The sequence below is a fragment of the Podarcis muralis genome, chromosome 15 (genome assembly GCF_964188315.1).
Source record: "Podarcis muralis chromosome 15, rPodMur119.hap1.1, whole genome shotgun sequence".
Taxonomy (NCBI): Eukaryota; Metazoa; Chordata; class Lepidosauria; order Squamata; family Lacertidae; genus Podarcis; species Podarcis muralis.
In genome coordinates this window covers 5,967,394-5,981,350 of record NC_135669.1, presented here as the reverse complement: position 1 = coordinate 5,981,350, position 13,957 = coordinate 5,967,394, and the positions used below count along the sequence as shown (strand labels likewise).

Sequence of the window (13,957 nt, the reverse complement as noted above, 5' to 3'; positions counted from 1 at the left end):
AACCTTCGTATTCACTAAGGAGGAAGCATTTGCCTTTGAAGTACAACTGGGAAGTAGAAAAAGTGAAGAGCTCAGGATCTGACTATGAATAATATCTGAATATTAATCCCTTGAGTGTCAGGATGGGTAGATAGCAAATTAGAGAAGCTGCTCTGCTTGTGTCAAGATGAAAGGGAAAGGAGGTAGCTCAGCAGGAAAGGAAAACACAGCCTGAAGTATCGGAACTAGCATTAACTGAGTGAGGACTGGAGCAGATGAACCCAGTTCTGGAAAGCAGGTAGAAACTCAAAGAAAGCTCAGCAGTGACAAGGGCAACCTAGCTAGTGGAAAAGTCAGCATATAAGCAAATTTGTGGGCTTAGACCATGGTTAAAACTCAGTTTGGGTTTTTAAGTGCAGCTTTTAAATGAAAACAGCCCTTTCCAACCTCTGATCTCAAAATATTTTTGGATTGCAGTTCCCATCAGCTCCAGCCATCTTGGTCAGTGGTCAGCAATAAGAACATAAGAAGAGCCTTGTTGGTGGATCAGACCACAGATTTATCTGGTCCAGTATCCTGTTTTCCAGACTGGCTAGCCAGATGCCTCTGAGAAGCCCATAAGCAAGACTTGAGCACAATGGTTCTCTCCCAGTTGTGAACCCCAGCAACTGGTATGCAGAGACCTGCAGCCTCCAAACAGTCAAGTTGGAAAACAGGTCATCATACATCTTTGTCTTGTGGTAGGGAAGTCCATCATTTAGCTAAGTGCTGTGCCAAGTGCCTCCTTTTATCTGTCTCAAATTTCCTACCTTCTGCTTCCCTGGATGGCCCCACAACTTCCAAAATATTGGGAGAGGAACAAACACTTCTCTCTATCCACTTTCTTTACTCTCCACTTCACTCTCTTCTTCTCAGCTGAAAAACTCCAAGCAGCATCATTTTTCTCATAGGGAAGTTGCTCCAGCACCTATTATTATTATTATTATTTGTATACCACCCTATACCCATAGGACTCAGGGCAGTTCACAGCACAAAGTTGCAGTATACAAAGCACAAAATACGTAATAAAAGCAGAAAATGCATAATCAAAATAATCAAAACATAAAGACGGTAAAACATGGCTTTTCATTCTGTGAGCTAACGCCTTCTCCCAAGCACATTGTAAGTCATCCTCCAAAGAACTCCACATGTCTTTCCATTGTTGATTCTTGCACCACTGATATCTACTCCAACCATCAATTGTCCATTTAGTGAAAGGATCTCATCTCGCAAGTGAACCTTTCTACATTTCCTGGCTGGACTGTTTCTCTTTAAGTTGGTGACCCAGATGCTTCTGACAATCCAGCACAGGACGTCTATGCCCCTTCCTCTTCTTGTTGGCCTGATCATGCATGGATGATGTAGTCCAAAATATCTGGGACGCACCCGACCAAGGACAACTGGACTTCAGTGTAGACGTAGACCTCAGTTCAATTTTTAAAAGTTCATTTCTCACACTCCAGGTTTTGTTTTGGTTTTTAAACTGGACTAAGTTTTTAAAAGTACACATTGCAGCAGGCTTAGAGTGAATCAGACTCTTGCATCCCTAAAGGGGTTTCCAACTGCCTACAGCCTCACTTTACTCATCGCCCATTCATTCTCCTGAGTCTAGTGCAACCAAGTAGCTGATTCATACTGTTATATTTCAGTGAGGCAGCAGAAGTTGCATTAAAGTAGTAAAGTAGGACATGTTTGTGAGTGAGCCTGGTTTGACAAGCAGGAGGGGAGTTCCAACAGATGAAGTGTTTCTGCCCTCAGCTCTTACAGTTTGAAAGCATTTTGGAAAACAGGTGTTGGGAAAGAACTCTGCCTACAACACTGTTTGAGTTTAGTGACAGTCAGATGAGACAATTTGAACTTCAATTATTTAAATTTGTATGCCACTTTTCCATATAAATAGGCTTAATCCTGGCCTTAGTGAACCAGTGTTCACCAAGTGTTCCAGCTCAGTATAAGACACTTTACTATAAGATGACTTTGGATCCCAGGTTGTTTCTGGGTCCAGTTTAACATGCTGGTTCTAAAGTTTTAAAACTCTAATTGGATTGAGACCAGGTTACTTATCTTTTCAGTTATTTATTTATTTATTCATTGCATTTATAGACCTTCTTTCTGCCAAGACACCCAAGGTGGTTTACAATTTTTAAGGTCTAAAACAAACATTTAAAGTTGGTGTGTGGGGGGGGGCAATCCTACTGGAACCGGTCCTACTGTTCTCTGTGCCTGCCTCCCTTGCCCTCTTCTTTATCCTCACAAGTCAGATAGTATCAGAAAGATCACCCCCTCAGCCCTTACGCCTTCTGAAACCAAGGTCATCTTTGGAGGCCTTAATCCAGTGGCATTAGTAAAAGTGAGGCAGGTGGCTATCGAGGAGAGGGACTTTTCAGTACTGGCACCCTGGAAGAAACATTTTTATTCACCCAGGATTTTAAATTGTGGGTTAAACTAAGCCTGGTCTGTTGTAGCCTAATGCACTTTAACCCAGGCTGTTAACTGATTATGCTGTCTCTAATGATGCATGCATTTTATTGCATGTTGTTAGTTTTGATTCTTATATCTCACATTTTTAATGTTGTTGTGTTTTTAAGCTGCCCAGTACATATTAATATAAGGGTAGCGACATGAATGAATGAACTGACCACATAAATAAATGCTTCAGGGATTCAGCCTAAGACATCCAGTAGATCATGCCAGATTTATATCCTGTTCTTCCTCCTGAAGAACAGGGCAGCAGGTGGAGAAATGATTACAAAAATAATAATTTTAAAACAATATAAACACATTGTAAACACAACCTTCTTAAAAACCTTCTTTCAGCCAGTGATCTCAAGGTTGCCATGAACCCTGAGATCACTGGTTAAACATATAATAGATATTCCATTAGATGTTGGGTTCCATTTGCCTCCCAGTTTGGATTTTTACATGTTGTCATATAAACTAAAGCTGCTTTATATTGAGTCAGACCACTCAACTATCTAGACCGGTATTGTCTACACTGAATAGTGTGGTGTTTCATAAACTAAGGCAGCCTTTGTCAACCGGGTGCCCTTCAGATGTTTTGGGCTACAATTTCCATCATCATTGTTGGGTGGGGATGGTAGGAGTTGTCCAAAACCACGAGGAGAGCTCCAGGTTGAAGAAGAATCCACTATAGTATCAAGTGGAGAGGGGTCTTTTCCAAATGTCCTACCCATGGTCTTGTTACCTTGACGATGCCATGGATTTTTTTTTTTATTGCATTTATATTCCACCTTTTTTTTTAACCTAAGGACTTCAAAGTGCCATACATTGAATCTCCACAGCAACCCTATGAGGTAGGTTAGGCTGAGAGGCAGTGACTGGCCCAAGGTCACCCAGTGGGCTTCATGACTGAGTGGGGGTTTGAACTCTGGTCCCATAAGTCCTAGTCCAACATCCTAACCACTGCACCACACAAGATTGCACCTGGGACCTTTTGCCTGCAACACAAGCTAATTCCATTGATTACTGGCATTCGCCTCTTGGGGAGGGGGGCAGAAGGACCAAACATGACACAACAGGGTCCATATTAACAAGTGTCCATGATTAGACATCTTGAGTTCTGTGCTGTTTATCGATTTGTTTCTTCCACCCTTTCCAGTGCCTCCACGGTTCAAAAAAGCTGCTTCTAATACAATTTCCTTTTAGTCCATGAGTGATGCCTCTCACACAAATTATGAATCGGCAAACAGAAAGCTTTCCCATGCACCCCGTTCCAGTCCAAGTGATGAAAGAAAAATAGAGCAAGGGTCAGAATTACAATGCTCAGGGGTTTAAAGTTGGAATTCCCGATTTTTCGATGGGAACCTTGCAACGACAATTAAAAAGAAAAAGGGAGAAGTGAGGGGTCTGAGTCATTTTGAACCTGTTTCCAGCCAGTGCAAACAAATCGGCGGCATCACACATTTAGTAATAATCTGGGAAAGGTCCAGAGGTGCTGAAGTGTGTGGATGTGTGGGGAGGGAGGGGAGCCGGTGCAGAAAGGAGCGCGGGTGGGGGGGGGTGAGGGGGTGGGCGTTGAAATAGCACGCCTGTGTCTTTAATTCCCTTCCTGAAAGAAGGAAGTCTGCATAGCAATGACAGCCTCACTTGTTCGTGCCTTTAATATGTGATCTGTTTTCTCCAGTGGAGGGCACTCAGTGTATCGCAAACTAGAACATTAGCACCAACAAGCGCCTGAGCATCCTCGCTGTCTGAAAAGCCTTCTGAATGAGTACAGGAGAGCAGCCTCTCTCTTCCAGCACAGCTAACCAAAAACAAAAAAAGCCCAACAACAACAGCAAAAAGAGGGAACACTTTCAACCTGACCGGCTAAATGGAGAAAACTAACCAGCTCAGCTTTGAGTAAAAGCGGGTGGCGGGTCTGGTGGAGGAGGAGGGGGGGCGGGTTGACTTCTTCTACAGCTCTGGAGGCCTGGTGGCATCGTCGCCCATCGCCGGGGACCTGCCAGAGGATGGATTGCTGTGCCTGGGAATGGCAGGGGGCAGCCGCCTGAAGAGGGCTGCTCGGAACCGGGCAAAGCTTCCTGCCCTTCTTTCTCCTCCAGAACTTGCTTTCCCTCCGCGGTCCGCCGTCGCTCCGGCACTGAAGCTTCCCCATCGATGCTCATGGCTCTCCGGCTGATGTGCTTCATGGCTCTGAGAGGTTAACAAACCTGCCCACCCACCCCCCCACAACACCCGCTCCATTCCTCTTCCTGCCCCATCACTCATACCCCATCCTCCTGTCCTGTATCCCCCTCCCCAACCCCCCCTTCATCCCCATCCCCTAACCCTCCCCCATCTCCCCTAAATTCTTTTTCGTCCCCCTCCCCCCTCTCTCGGGAACTTTGTGTAGGTTCCTGGCATTCACGCCGGATGGCGGTGAAGTAGGTGGCAGCTGGGCTTGTGTGTGACATGAACATTGTGATGGTTTAAAGGAGAGGGGCCGACTTGGAAGGGGGGGAGAAGAGGAAGAAGGGGGGAAACCATCTTCACCAACAAGAAGCAAAACAGCTGGAAAGAAAAGGGGACACAGTTGCCGATGACAAAAGGATGGGTAAGTGAACTTTTCCCTATCTGTAGGACAGCTGCATAAAGAGATATAGATATATATATAACGTGTTTGTGTCACGGCATCGCTCGTGCCTTATTTCGCCAGGTGACTCACTTGCTATTATATTTTTAGCTTCTGTGTTTTGTCCCTTCCTGCCCTGCTCCGTTTCTGTCCCTGCAGTGTCTCTTTTTGTGATTAATCTCTCGATGCATGTCCTTACTTAATTGATACACATACATCCTTTAGTTATACATACATCCTGGAGTGATTTTGCTCTCCCATCCACCCCCCCCACCTCCTCCCCCGCTCCTGCCCCAGCTCTGCTTCTCTTTTGCTTCCCTGTCCACACACAAGTAGATAAATGCATGTTGCATCCCCATCCAGGATTCGCCGGGTTTCATACTGAGCAAGCTTTTCTGGGGGACATCTGAATTTTTAGCCCTTTTGCTGAATGCAGGAAGGCAAAGTGAGGAAGAGGTATTTTGCTGTAGACCTGCGTTCAGGAGGGCTGAGTTGGTATGGGGGGGGGGGAGAGACACTCCTCCCAAAATATATGCTTAGATCTCCAGCAGTCATTTGATAGCTGCTCCTTCCCCACCCCCTCCAATTGTGACAGGTTACATTTCCCCCTCCATCTGTAAGCCAAAAAGCATTTCTATTTGGCTGCTGTTCCTGTCTTAGGGGCAAAAAGAAAATAACAGAATTTAAATGAAAAAGCCTTGCCACTGAAGTGAAAGATTAGAAACAAGAGTCAAAAGATCTTTAGATTAGGAATACTTCCTTGCTCTAACACACACACACACACACACACACACACACCCACAGTATCTCTGGATTTCAACCAGGGACATCAGAGAAAATAACTATATGTTCTCCCTCTCTGTCCTGTCCCTTTTCTCCCCTCTCTTTCCCACTCATCCCAATAATAATAATAATAATAATAATAATAAACTATTTATTATTGAGAAGACAATAGCTCTTTCTCAAAAATTCTCCTGATGAAAAAATGCAGTTGAATCACCAGAAAGATTACAACTCTGGAAAGAACCACTGGCTCAAAGATTATTGTAAGGTCTGAAAAAGTCTCTCTCTGCTCCCGACTTCACCACACACACTTTGTGAATATACATGCATGCAAGACCCTCATAGTTATTCAGAAAACATGGGCTATGTGGGCTGCATGCACACTGAAGCGTTACAGTACAATAAGTTGCTGGCATGTGGAATGTTAAATACTAAAATTGGCTAGAATCTGATGCATATCTGACTCAGTTTTGCTCTGTTGCTGCTAGGAGTATGCCATTCACATCAAGCTAAATGAATATTATTCTGCAAACATCTGTCATATATACACATACACTAAAATAAACCCATGCCGCTGTGCATTAAAACATACCTGTAGGTGATAGTTATCACTATATAAGCAATGATATATGAAGATAGATATGCAAGTGTGTTACGATTTTTAGGAAGCCCTTTATTTATTAGGATGCTATTTCTGAGACTTCCTAATACACAAGATATGACACACCAGGCATGCACACCAATCTACCTTTCTGCAGGCTTGAATTATTTTTTAGCTCACATGAAAGAATCCTACCTTGCACTCTGTTGGAAGATCATTTCAACATATATATATATATATATATATATATATATATATATGCATAGTTTTGATTACTACTAGTTTGCTATACTATAAAGATCAGTTATAAATTTGGGTTGCTAATTCGTAAGGGGTCGATGGGACCTGTACTAGCAAGTTGGTTTATCAAGAAACCTCCTGCTTCTTCAGGAACTATGAACAGCCCTAGAGTCAGTCATTTTTCCTACCAAAAGCTATATCACAGTGACTTGACAAATATGTTTATTGTGAAAATCCCGGCATCCTAGGAATAAGGATGTTCTGGTGAGATGTAGCTTGCTGATGCACATGGGGATGAGTCAAAAACAAGTGGAAGTGGGGAGGGCTTAATTCCTCCTCAAAGGTCATAAATCAAACCAAGGTAACTGAATAGTGTGGTGGTATATATGAACTGGGAACAGCAGAAGGAAGAAGAAACAGAAGAAGGGATAGAAGAGCAAGCATCTCCAGGCAAAACAAATAGGGAAAGAATTGGTAAGGAGTCTAGACTTGCTCTGTGTTATTAGAAGGTGCCACTGATGAATCCAGAGCCTCTGGTTTATTTGGTTTTACAATGTGTGTTTCTCATCTTCTTAATATTGCAGGTTTCCATGTAATCAAGCAGCTGAGAGGCATGAGTGCAGTGTTGGTGCTCCTCCCTACAGTGCTGTTTGTGACGCTCACCGGGGCTCAGCGTGCTTGCCCCAAGAACTGCAGATGTGATGGCAAAATTGTGTACTGCGAATCTCATGCATTCAGAGACATCCCTCAGAACATTTCCGGAGGGTCTCAAGGCTTATCGTTGCGGTACAACAGCATCCAGAAGCTTAAGCCAAATCAGTTTGCAGGCCTTCACCAACTCATATGGCTATACCTTGACCATAATTACATCAGTTCCGTAGATGAGGATGCATTCCAGGGCATCCGTAGGCTGAAGGAATTAATTCTGAGCTCCAACAAAATTACCCACCTGCAAAACAAAACATTTCACCCAGTCCCCAACCTCCGCAATCTGGACCTGTCATACAACAAGCTGCAGGCACTGCAGTCTGAGCAGTTTAAAGGTCTCCGCAAGCTCTTGATCTTGCACTTACGTTCAAACTCATTGAAAACCGTTCCGATTCGAGTTTTCCAAGATTGTCGCAATCTCGATTTTCTGGATTTGGGCTACAATCGCCTACGGAGTTTATCCCGCAACGCTTTTGCTGGCCTCTTGAAGCTAACGGAGCTCCACTTGGAGCACAACCAGTTTTCTAAGATCAACTTTGCTCACTTTCCACGTCTCTTCAACCTCCGCTCAATCTACTTGCAATGGAATAGGATCAGATCCATCAGCCAAGGTTTAACGTGGACTTGGAGTTCCTTACACAACTTGGATTTATCAGGGAATGACATTGCAGGGATTGAACCTGGGACGTTCCAGTGCCTGCCCAACTTGCAGAAACTCAACCTGGATTCCAACAAACTCACCAACATCTCTCAGGAGACTGTCAATGCCTGGATTTCTTTAATATCCATCACTCTCTCTGGAAATATGTGGGAATGTACTCGGAGCATTTGCCCTCTATTTAATTGGCTTAAAAGCTTCAAAGGAAACAAGGAAAGTACCATGATTTGTGCAGGCCCAAAGCATATCCAGGGTGAGAAAGTGAGTGATGCTGTAGAAACCTACAACATTTGTGCTGAAATTCCCGTCGTGGTGACTGAAAAGCCCTACCAGGCCCCTAAAACTCAGCAGAGGCCCATCTTTGTTCCAAAGCCTACTCTTCCCAAACTGGAAGACTATCAGCCAACCTCTTTTACAGCAAATCCTTCTCCAGATTTCCCAACATCTGGACCAGAGCCAGAGTATGAGCATGTTTCCTTTCACAAGATTATTGCTGGAAGTGTGGCCCTCTTTCTATCGGTGGCTATGATTTTGTTGGTCATCTACGTCTCATGGAAGCGCTACCCAGCCAGCATGAAGCAGCTCCAGCAACACTCTCTTATGAAGAGGCGCCGAAAAAAAGCTCGAGAGTCTGAAAGGCAAATGAACTCCCCTTTACAGGAGTATTATGTGGACTACAAGCCGACAAATTCCGAGACCATGGATGTATCGGTTAATGGATCTGGACCCTGCACGTATACCATTTCTGGCTCCAGGGAATGTGAGGTATGAACCATGATCCTCCTAAATCCATTTCTGCTGCTGGGAAGGAGAGGTAAATGTTCGAAGCTCTTGAGGTGTCTCTAATCACTAGAAAGATTAATGAGCCTTTTTGCTTTTGGGTTTGCCCAGTGTGAAAGGTTATTTAATTAAATTACAGCAATCAGGAAAGTGACTGTGGTTATTTTCAAGAGTTCAGTCCCGAAAGGGGCTTGTTCAAGTCTGAGATGAGGTTGGAATAAACAGCAATGATGAAGGCATTTAGGCCTGTCTTTTAGCCTCTAGCCATTTTATGCTGGTTCAAAGTTGTTGGCCTCATGGGCATTACTGCTGCCACACCTTGATATCAAGGGGGGAGGTGAATAAGGCTGTATTTTATTAGTCTCTAACAGGGGATGAGAAACCGAGTACTTAAACACCCTGGTTTTGCCTAGGGCAGTGGCGGCGGGGGGGGGGGGCATCAGTACAAAATCCCATGGCTTTTCTAACCTATTTCAAATGAATTATCAAGCAGAGGACTTTATGAACTTTCCTCCCAGTATTTTTGTCCTAGTTCCTCAATGCATTTAGGAATGTGCTTTAAAATCTCCTCAGAATGCAAGGAACGCAAATGTTGTGTTAAGTCCTTTTTAAAGTGCCTTGATTTAAATGTGGATTTAAATGTGGTTCTAATTTTAAAAAATCAAAACTCAAATAAGCATTTTTATTTTTTATTTTTGCTGAAATTAAGAACTTGAGAAGAAAACAAATAAAGCTTCTATTGGCAGGCACTGCTTAATGCCTCATGTGTCAATTTTAGATCTGCAGGAACCAGTCAACAACTCTGTTTCATTGGAGTCCATTTGTATCAGGTGGATGTTCTGGTTTATGTTTATACAGTATATTTTGGCAGGAATATTTGTTGCTGCCTTAGAGACAGGCAGCTCCACAGGAACTGGGGACCCACAGCTTCATAGGGGGCTTGTGGGGGGGAATGAAGAGTATTACCGTAATTATTATTATCTTTGTGCACCTTGGCACCATGGCACTTGAATGCTGAGAACACTTCCTTCCCTCTCTGTTGATTGACACTAGACTAACTATGTTGTGCAATAACCTTTACCCAAATCTGTCAGACCAATGTCCACTTTTGTGTGCAGAAAGTTGGGTGCAACCTAAGATGGGCACACTCTGTGATGGATTTCTGTGACTATGCTGCAACATTGACTCTTTGGGCTTCTTATGCCAGCACCCTTAGCTAATATGTGCACTGGTGGAATGACAACTGTGTTCACAACTGTAGGAATTGACTTTCTTCATTGTAGTTGGCATTCTATTTGGATGGAATTCATTTATCCACACACATATATATATTCACAATTTTAACAGGGTATAGTGACCCTACCTTGGAATGGAGTGAAAGGACAGAAGGATATCCAAATATTTTATAATTTTAAATATTTTTTCTGCCTGTTTGACAAATGTTCTTCTCTATCAGGTTGTATGTCAATCTACCCCCCCCCCCAAAAAAAAAAACTCGGAGAGAGAAACAAGTCTATAAGTCCTGCTCAAAGCCCACTGAACTCAATGAATTACTCAATATGAGTTTATTGGGGCTTAGGTAATGCTCATAGGGTATATCAGATGCCATGCTTGACAGATCACTGTAGACTGAACTTGTTCAGTGTCAACAGAGTAAGAGAAGGGGGTCTTCCTCAGGGACATAGAATGAGTCTAGGATATTCTTCTTCCATGTAGAAATGAAACAATGATACAACATTAAAGCTTGTAGGAATCAAAGGCCAATCCCACTGTCTCATAAGCAAATCAAAGGATATGTGTTGCCTTGTAAATGTTGTTTTAGGCTTCTGCTGCAAATGACTTCTTTGCTAAAAGTACCAAAGTAACATTTAAGCTAAGACTAAAGACCATTTGCTCTTTCCCATAGCAGTAATAATAATTTTCCAAAGGCAAATACAGGATGGTCTTTAAAGGTAAAGGTACCCCTGCCCGTACGGGCCAGTCTTGACAGACTCTAGGGTTGTGCGCTCATCTCACTCTATAGGCCGGGAGCCAGCGATATCCGCAGACACTTCCGGGTCACGTGGCCAGCGTGACGAAGCTACTCTGGCAAGCCAGAGCCGCACACGGAAAGGCTGTTTACCTTCCCGCTAGTAAGCGGTCCCTATTTATCTACTTGCACCCGGGGGTGCTTTTGAACTGCTAGGTTGGCAGGCGCTGGGACCGAGCAACGGGAGCACACCCCACTGCGGGGATTCGAACCGCCGACCATGCAATCGGCAAGTCCTAGGCGCTGAGGTTTTACCCACAGCGCAACCCGCGTCTTTGGTAGCAAGTGCTAAAACCTTATCATGGGTCCTGGAGGCAGTAATGAGAGCAGGCTGGCAGGCGAATTGCAGTTGGACAGTTGTATCCCCAAAAGCAATGAGCAGATCAAGGGCATTTCTTTCAAATGTGTGTAATTAGGTGCCTGTGCTTTCCTTCAATGCGCTGATGTAATTTTGAAGAAAGGAGAAATGCAACTGTAAACTGACTTTTACAGCAACTACTTATGTATGGCATTTGAGGGCTAGAAAATTCTCTTCTGTCATATGTACAGTAAATGAGTGTAAAAAAGGGACATGGGTGGCGCTGTGGTCTAAACCACTGAGCCTCTTGGGCTTGCTGATCAGAAGGTTGGTGGTTCGAATCACTGTGATGGGGTGAGCTCCTGCTGCTCTGTCCCAGCTCCTGCCAACCTAGCAATTCGAAAGCACACCAGTGCGAGTAGATAAAGAGGTACCGTTGCAGCGGGAAGGTAAATGAAATTTCCGTGCACTCTGGTTTCTGTCATGGTGTTCCGTTGCACCAGAAGTGGTTTAATCATGCTGGCCACATGACCAAGAAAACTGTCTGTGGACAAACGCCGGCTCCCTCAGCCTGAAAGCAAGATGAGCACCACAACCCCATAGTCGCTTTTGACTGGACTTAACTTTCCAGCGGAACTTTACCTTTACCTAAATGAGTGCAAGTTTGATAGGATTTGCAGTCAGTGGCATATCTGGTTGCAGACCAGGTTCCATGCTTCAGTGGCTAGTACCCTCTGTTACACCCCTCCTACAAAGGTGGGTCTCTGATTAATAAGGCAGGCTGCCATTTACATTTTCCACAAATCCCATTTTTCACAATCCCTGAAACTACATCATGGATATTGCAAGAAAATAAACTGCCACTATGTAAGCTAGGGGCCCAGGCACTATACCTATATATTACCCCTTATACATCCAGCCACTCACTGTTCTCTTCAGGAAAAGGAGTCCTGCAGATACCATCTATCTGATCAGGAAGTCTCCATACAAAGTAGGAACGTGGCCTTTAGTGTGATGGCACCTAGCCTTGGAACCCCCTCCCATTATATACCAGCCTGGTATTGTCTCAATTACTTTTTCAGCACCTGTTGAAGACCTTTCTTTCCCCAAAAGCCTTTTAAGTGGATATTTTAATCCCAGTCTGTATCTGTGTGGGACATGAAATTTTATAACTGTTGAATCGCTTTGGGATATTTTGTGGGATGTGATTCAGAAATGAAACGAACAAACAAATAATAAATAGGGCATGATAAAGACTTAGGGAATGCGAGAAAAGCGAATGTGCTCTTACTTCCTCATGGCCCTTGAGTATTTGCATTTGACAGAGACAAGATATCCCAGATATAAATAGCTTCATTAAGCTGATTTGCAACTGAAAAGGCTCTATCACAAAAGATAATGAAATGCTCTTATTGTATCGAGCCAGAATAAGTAATCTGGCCAGGAATTTCACTTTGTCTGTCAATATTGTCCTTCTAAAGCCATAAATCCTGTCCACCTTTATGGGTCTTAAAGCCACAATGTATGCAGTGCATAGCTTGTGACCCACTAAGCCAAACCCAGCTTACTTGCCAAATATTATTATTTATAGAGAGATGTAGCTGTAAAGATTCAGTGCTATATCAGCAGTGCATGAGATATGACTTGGAGAGCCCTACCGGATACCCAAAAACCATCACCTTTTAACTGCCCTGACCTGACAGTAGAAGGCAGTTAAATGTTAGTCCCCTTTGGCTCATCCTAAGAACCCTTGAGGATTCCTATCAAACCATGAACAAGCTTTAAAAAGAATGCTTGAATATATGCCTTCCCTGTACATTCCCTACATCAAGTAGGGGGAAAACATCACCTGGAAATGGGAAGGTCAAGCTTTGACACAGATGATGCTCAAGGTATCAACCATCCTGCCATTGGGGAGCTTGTAGTTTTTCAAATATGAACTGCCGTGATTTCCTAAGAGGAAATTATGTTCTGTGTATAACTTCCAGCTAAGGAGAGAGCAAAGGGACGCGGGTGGCGCTGTGGGTTAAACCACAGAGCCTAGGGCTTGCTGATCAGAAGGGCAGCGGTTCGAATCCCTGCGATGGGTTTGCTTGGTCCCTGCTCCTGCCAACCTAGCAGTTCGAAAGCACATCAAATTGCAAATAGGGAAGGTAAACGGCGTTTCCGTGCGCTGCTCTGGTTCACCAGAAGCAGCTTAGTTATGCTGGTTGTACGCCGGCTTCCTCGGCCAGTAAAGCGAGATGAGAGCTGCAACCCCAGAGTCATCCATGACTGGACCTAATGGTCAGGTGTCCCTTTACCTTTAAGGAGAGAGCTAGGATGTAAGTCCTCCACACTTTTCTGCTACCTGCTCAAGAGAGGTAAGGCTCAGAGAAAAGTGAGGTTTATGTGAAGCAAAGGGGGGTTATAAGCCCCATTTCAAGTCAGGCTAAGGTAAAAAAGAAATGGGCCCAAATTAAAATTGAGCCAGAATTTTTGAGTGGACAAATTTCATACTTAGAGCTCCCCATGCCTCCAGTGTGTTGTTACCAGTAATAGGACACAAGCCATGTGCAGGCCACAGATGAATCATAATTATTGAAAGGTGAACGTTTACCAACAATCATGGCCAATGCAAAATTCTTTGATGTGCTAGAAAATGCAATTGAGATTTGGCAATTTTCAACAGGAGTTCTAGAACTTATACCAAGGATCTAATTTGGTTAGCAACAATAGACTCTATGTACTCAAAATAAATAGAATTTGTGGCTAAACTGTTGTATGCA

The 13,957-nt window shown here is 43.8% G+C and overlaps 1 protein-coding gene across 4 annotated transcripts in view; it reads left to right on the top strand.

Annotated features, from left to right (window-relative positions):
* The first annotated feature begins 4,113 nt into the window (after positions 1-4,113).
* LRRTM4 (leucine rich repeat transmembrane neuronal 4) overlaps positions 4,114-13,957 on the top strand; it is a 411,353-nt gene continuing 401,509 nt past the window's right edge. For 2 of the 4 annotated variants that reach the window (XR_013390836.1, XM_028707929.2), the window contains exons 1-2: positions 4,114-5,074; positions 7,301-8,896. Coding sequence is in view for 3 of the 4 variants with exons in the window: in XM_028707929.2 (XP_028563762.1) it covers positions 5,071-5,074; positions 7,301-8,853 (1,557 nt within the window). In the remaining variant the exon portion in view is untranslated. The remainder of the gene's footprint in view (positions 5,075-7,300; positions 8,897-13,957) is intronic. The other 2 variants (XM_028707927.2, XM_028707926.2) reach the window with 2 other exon arrangements.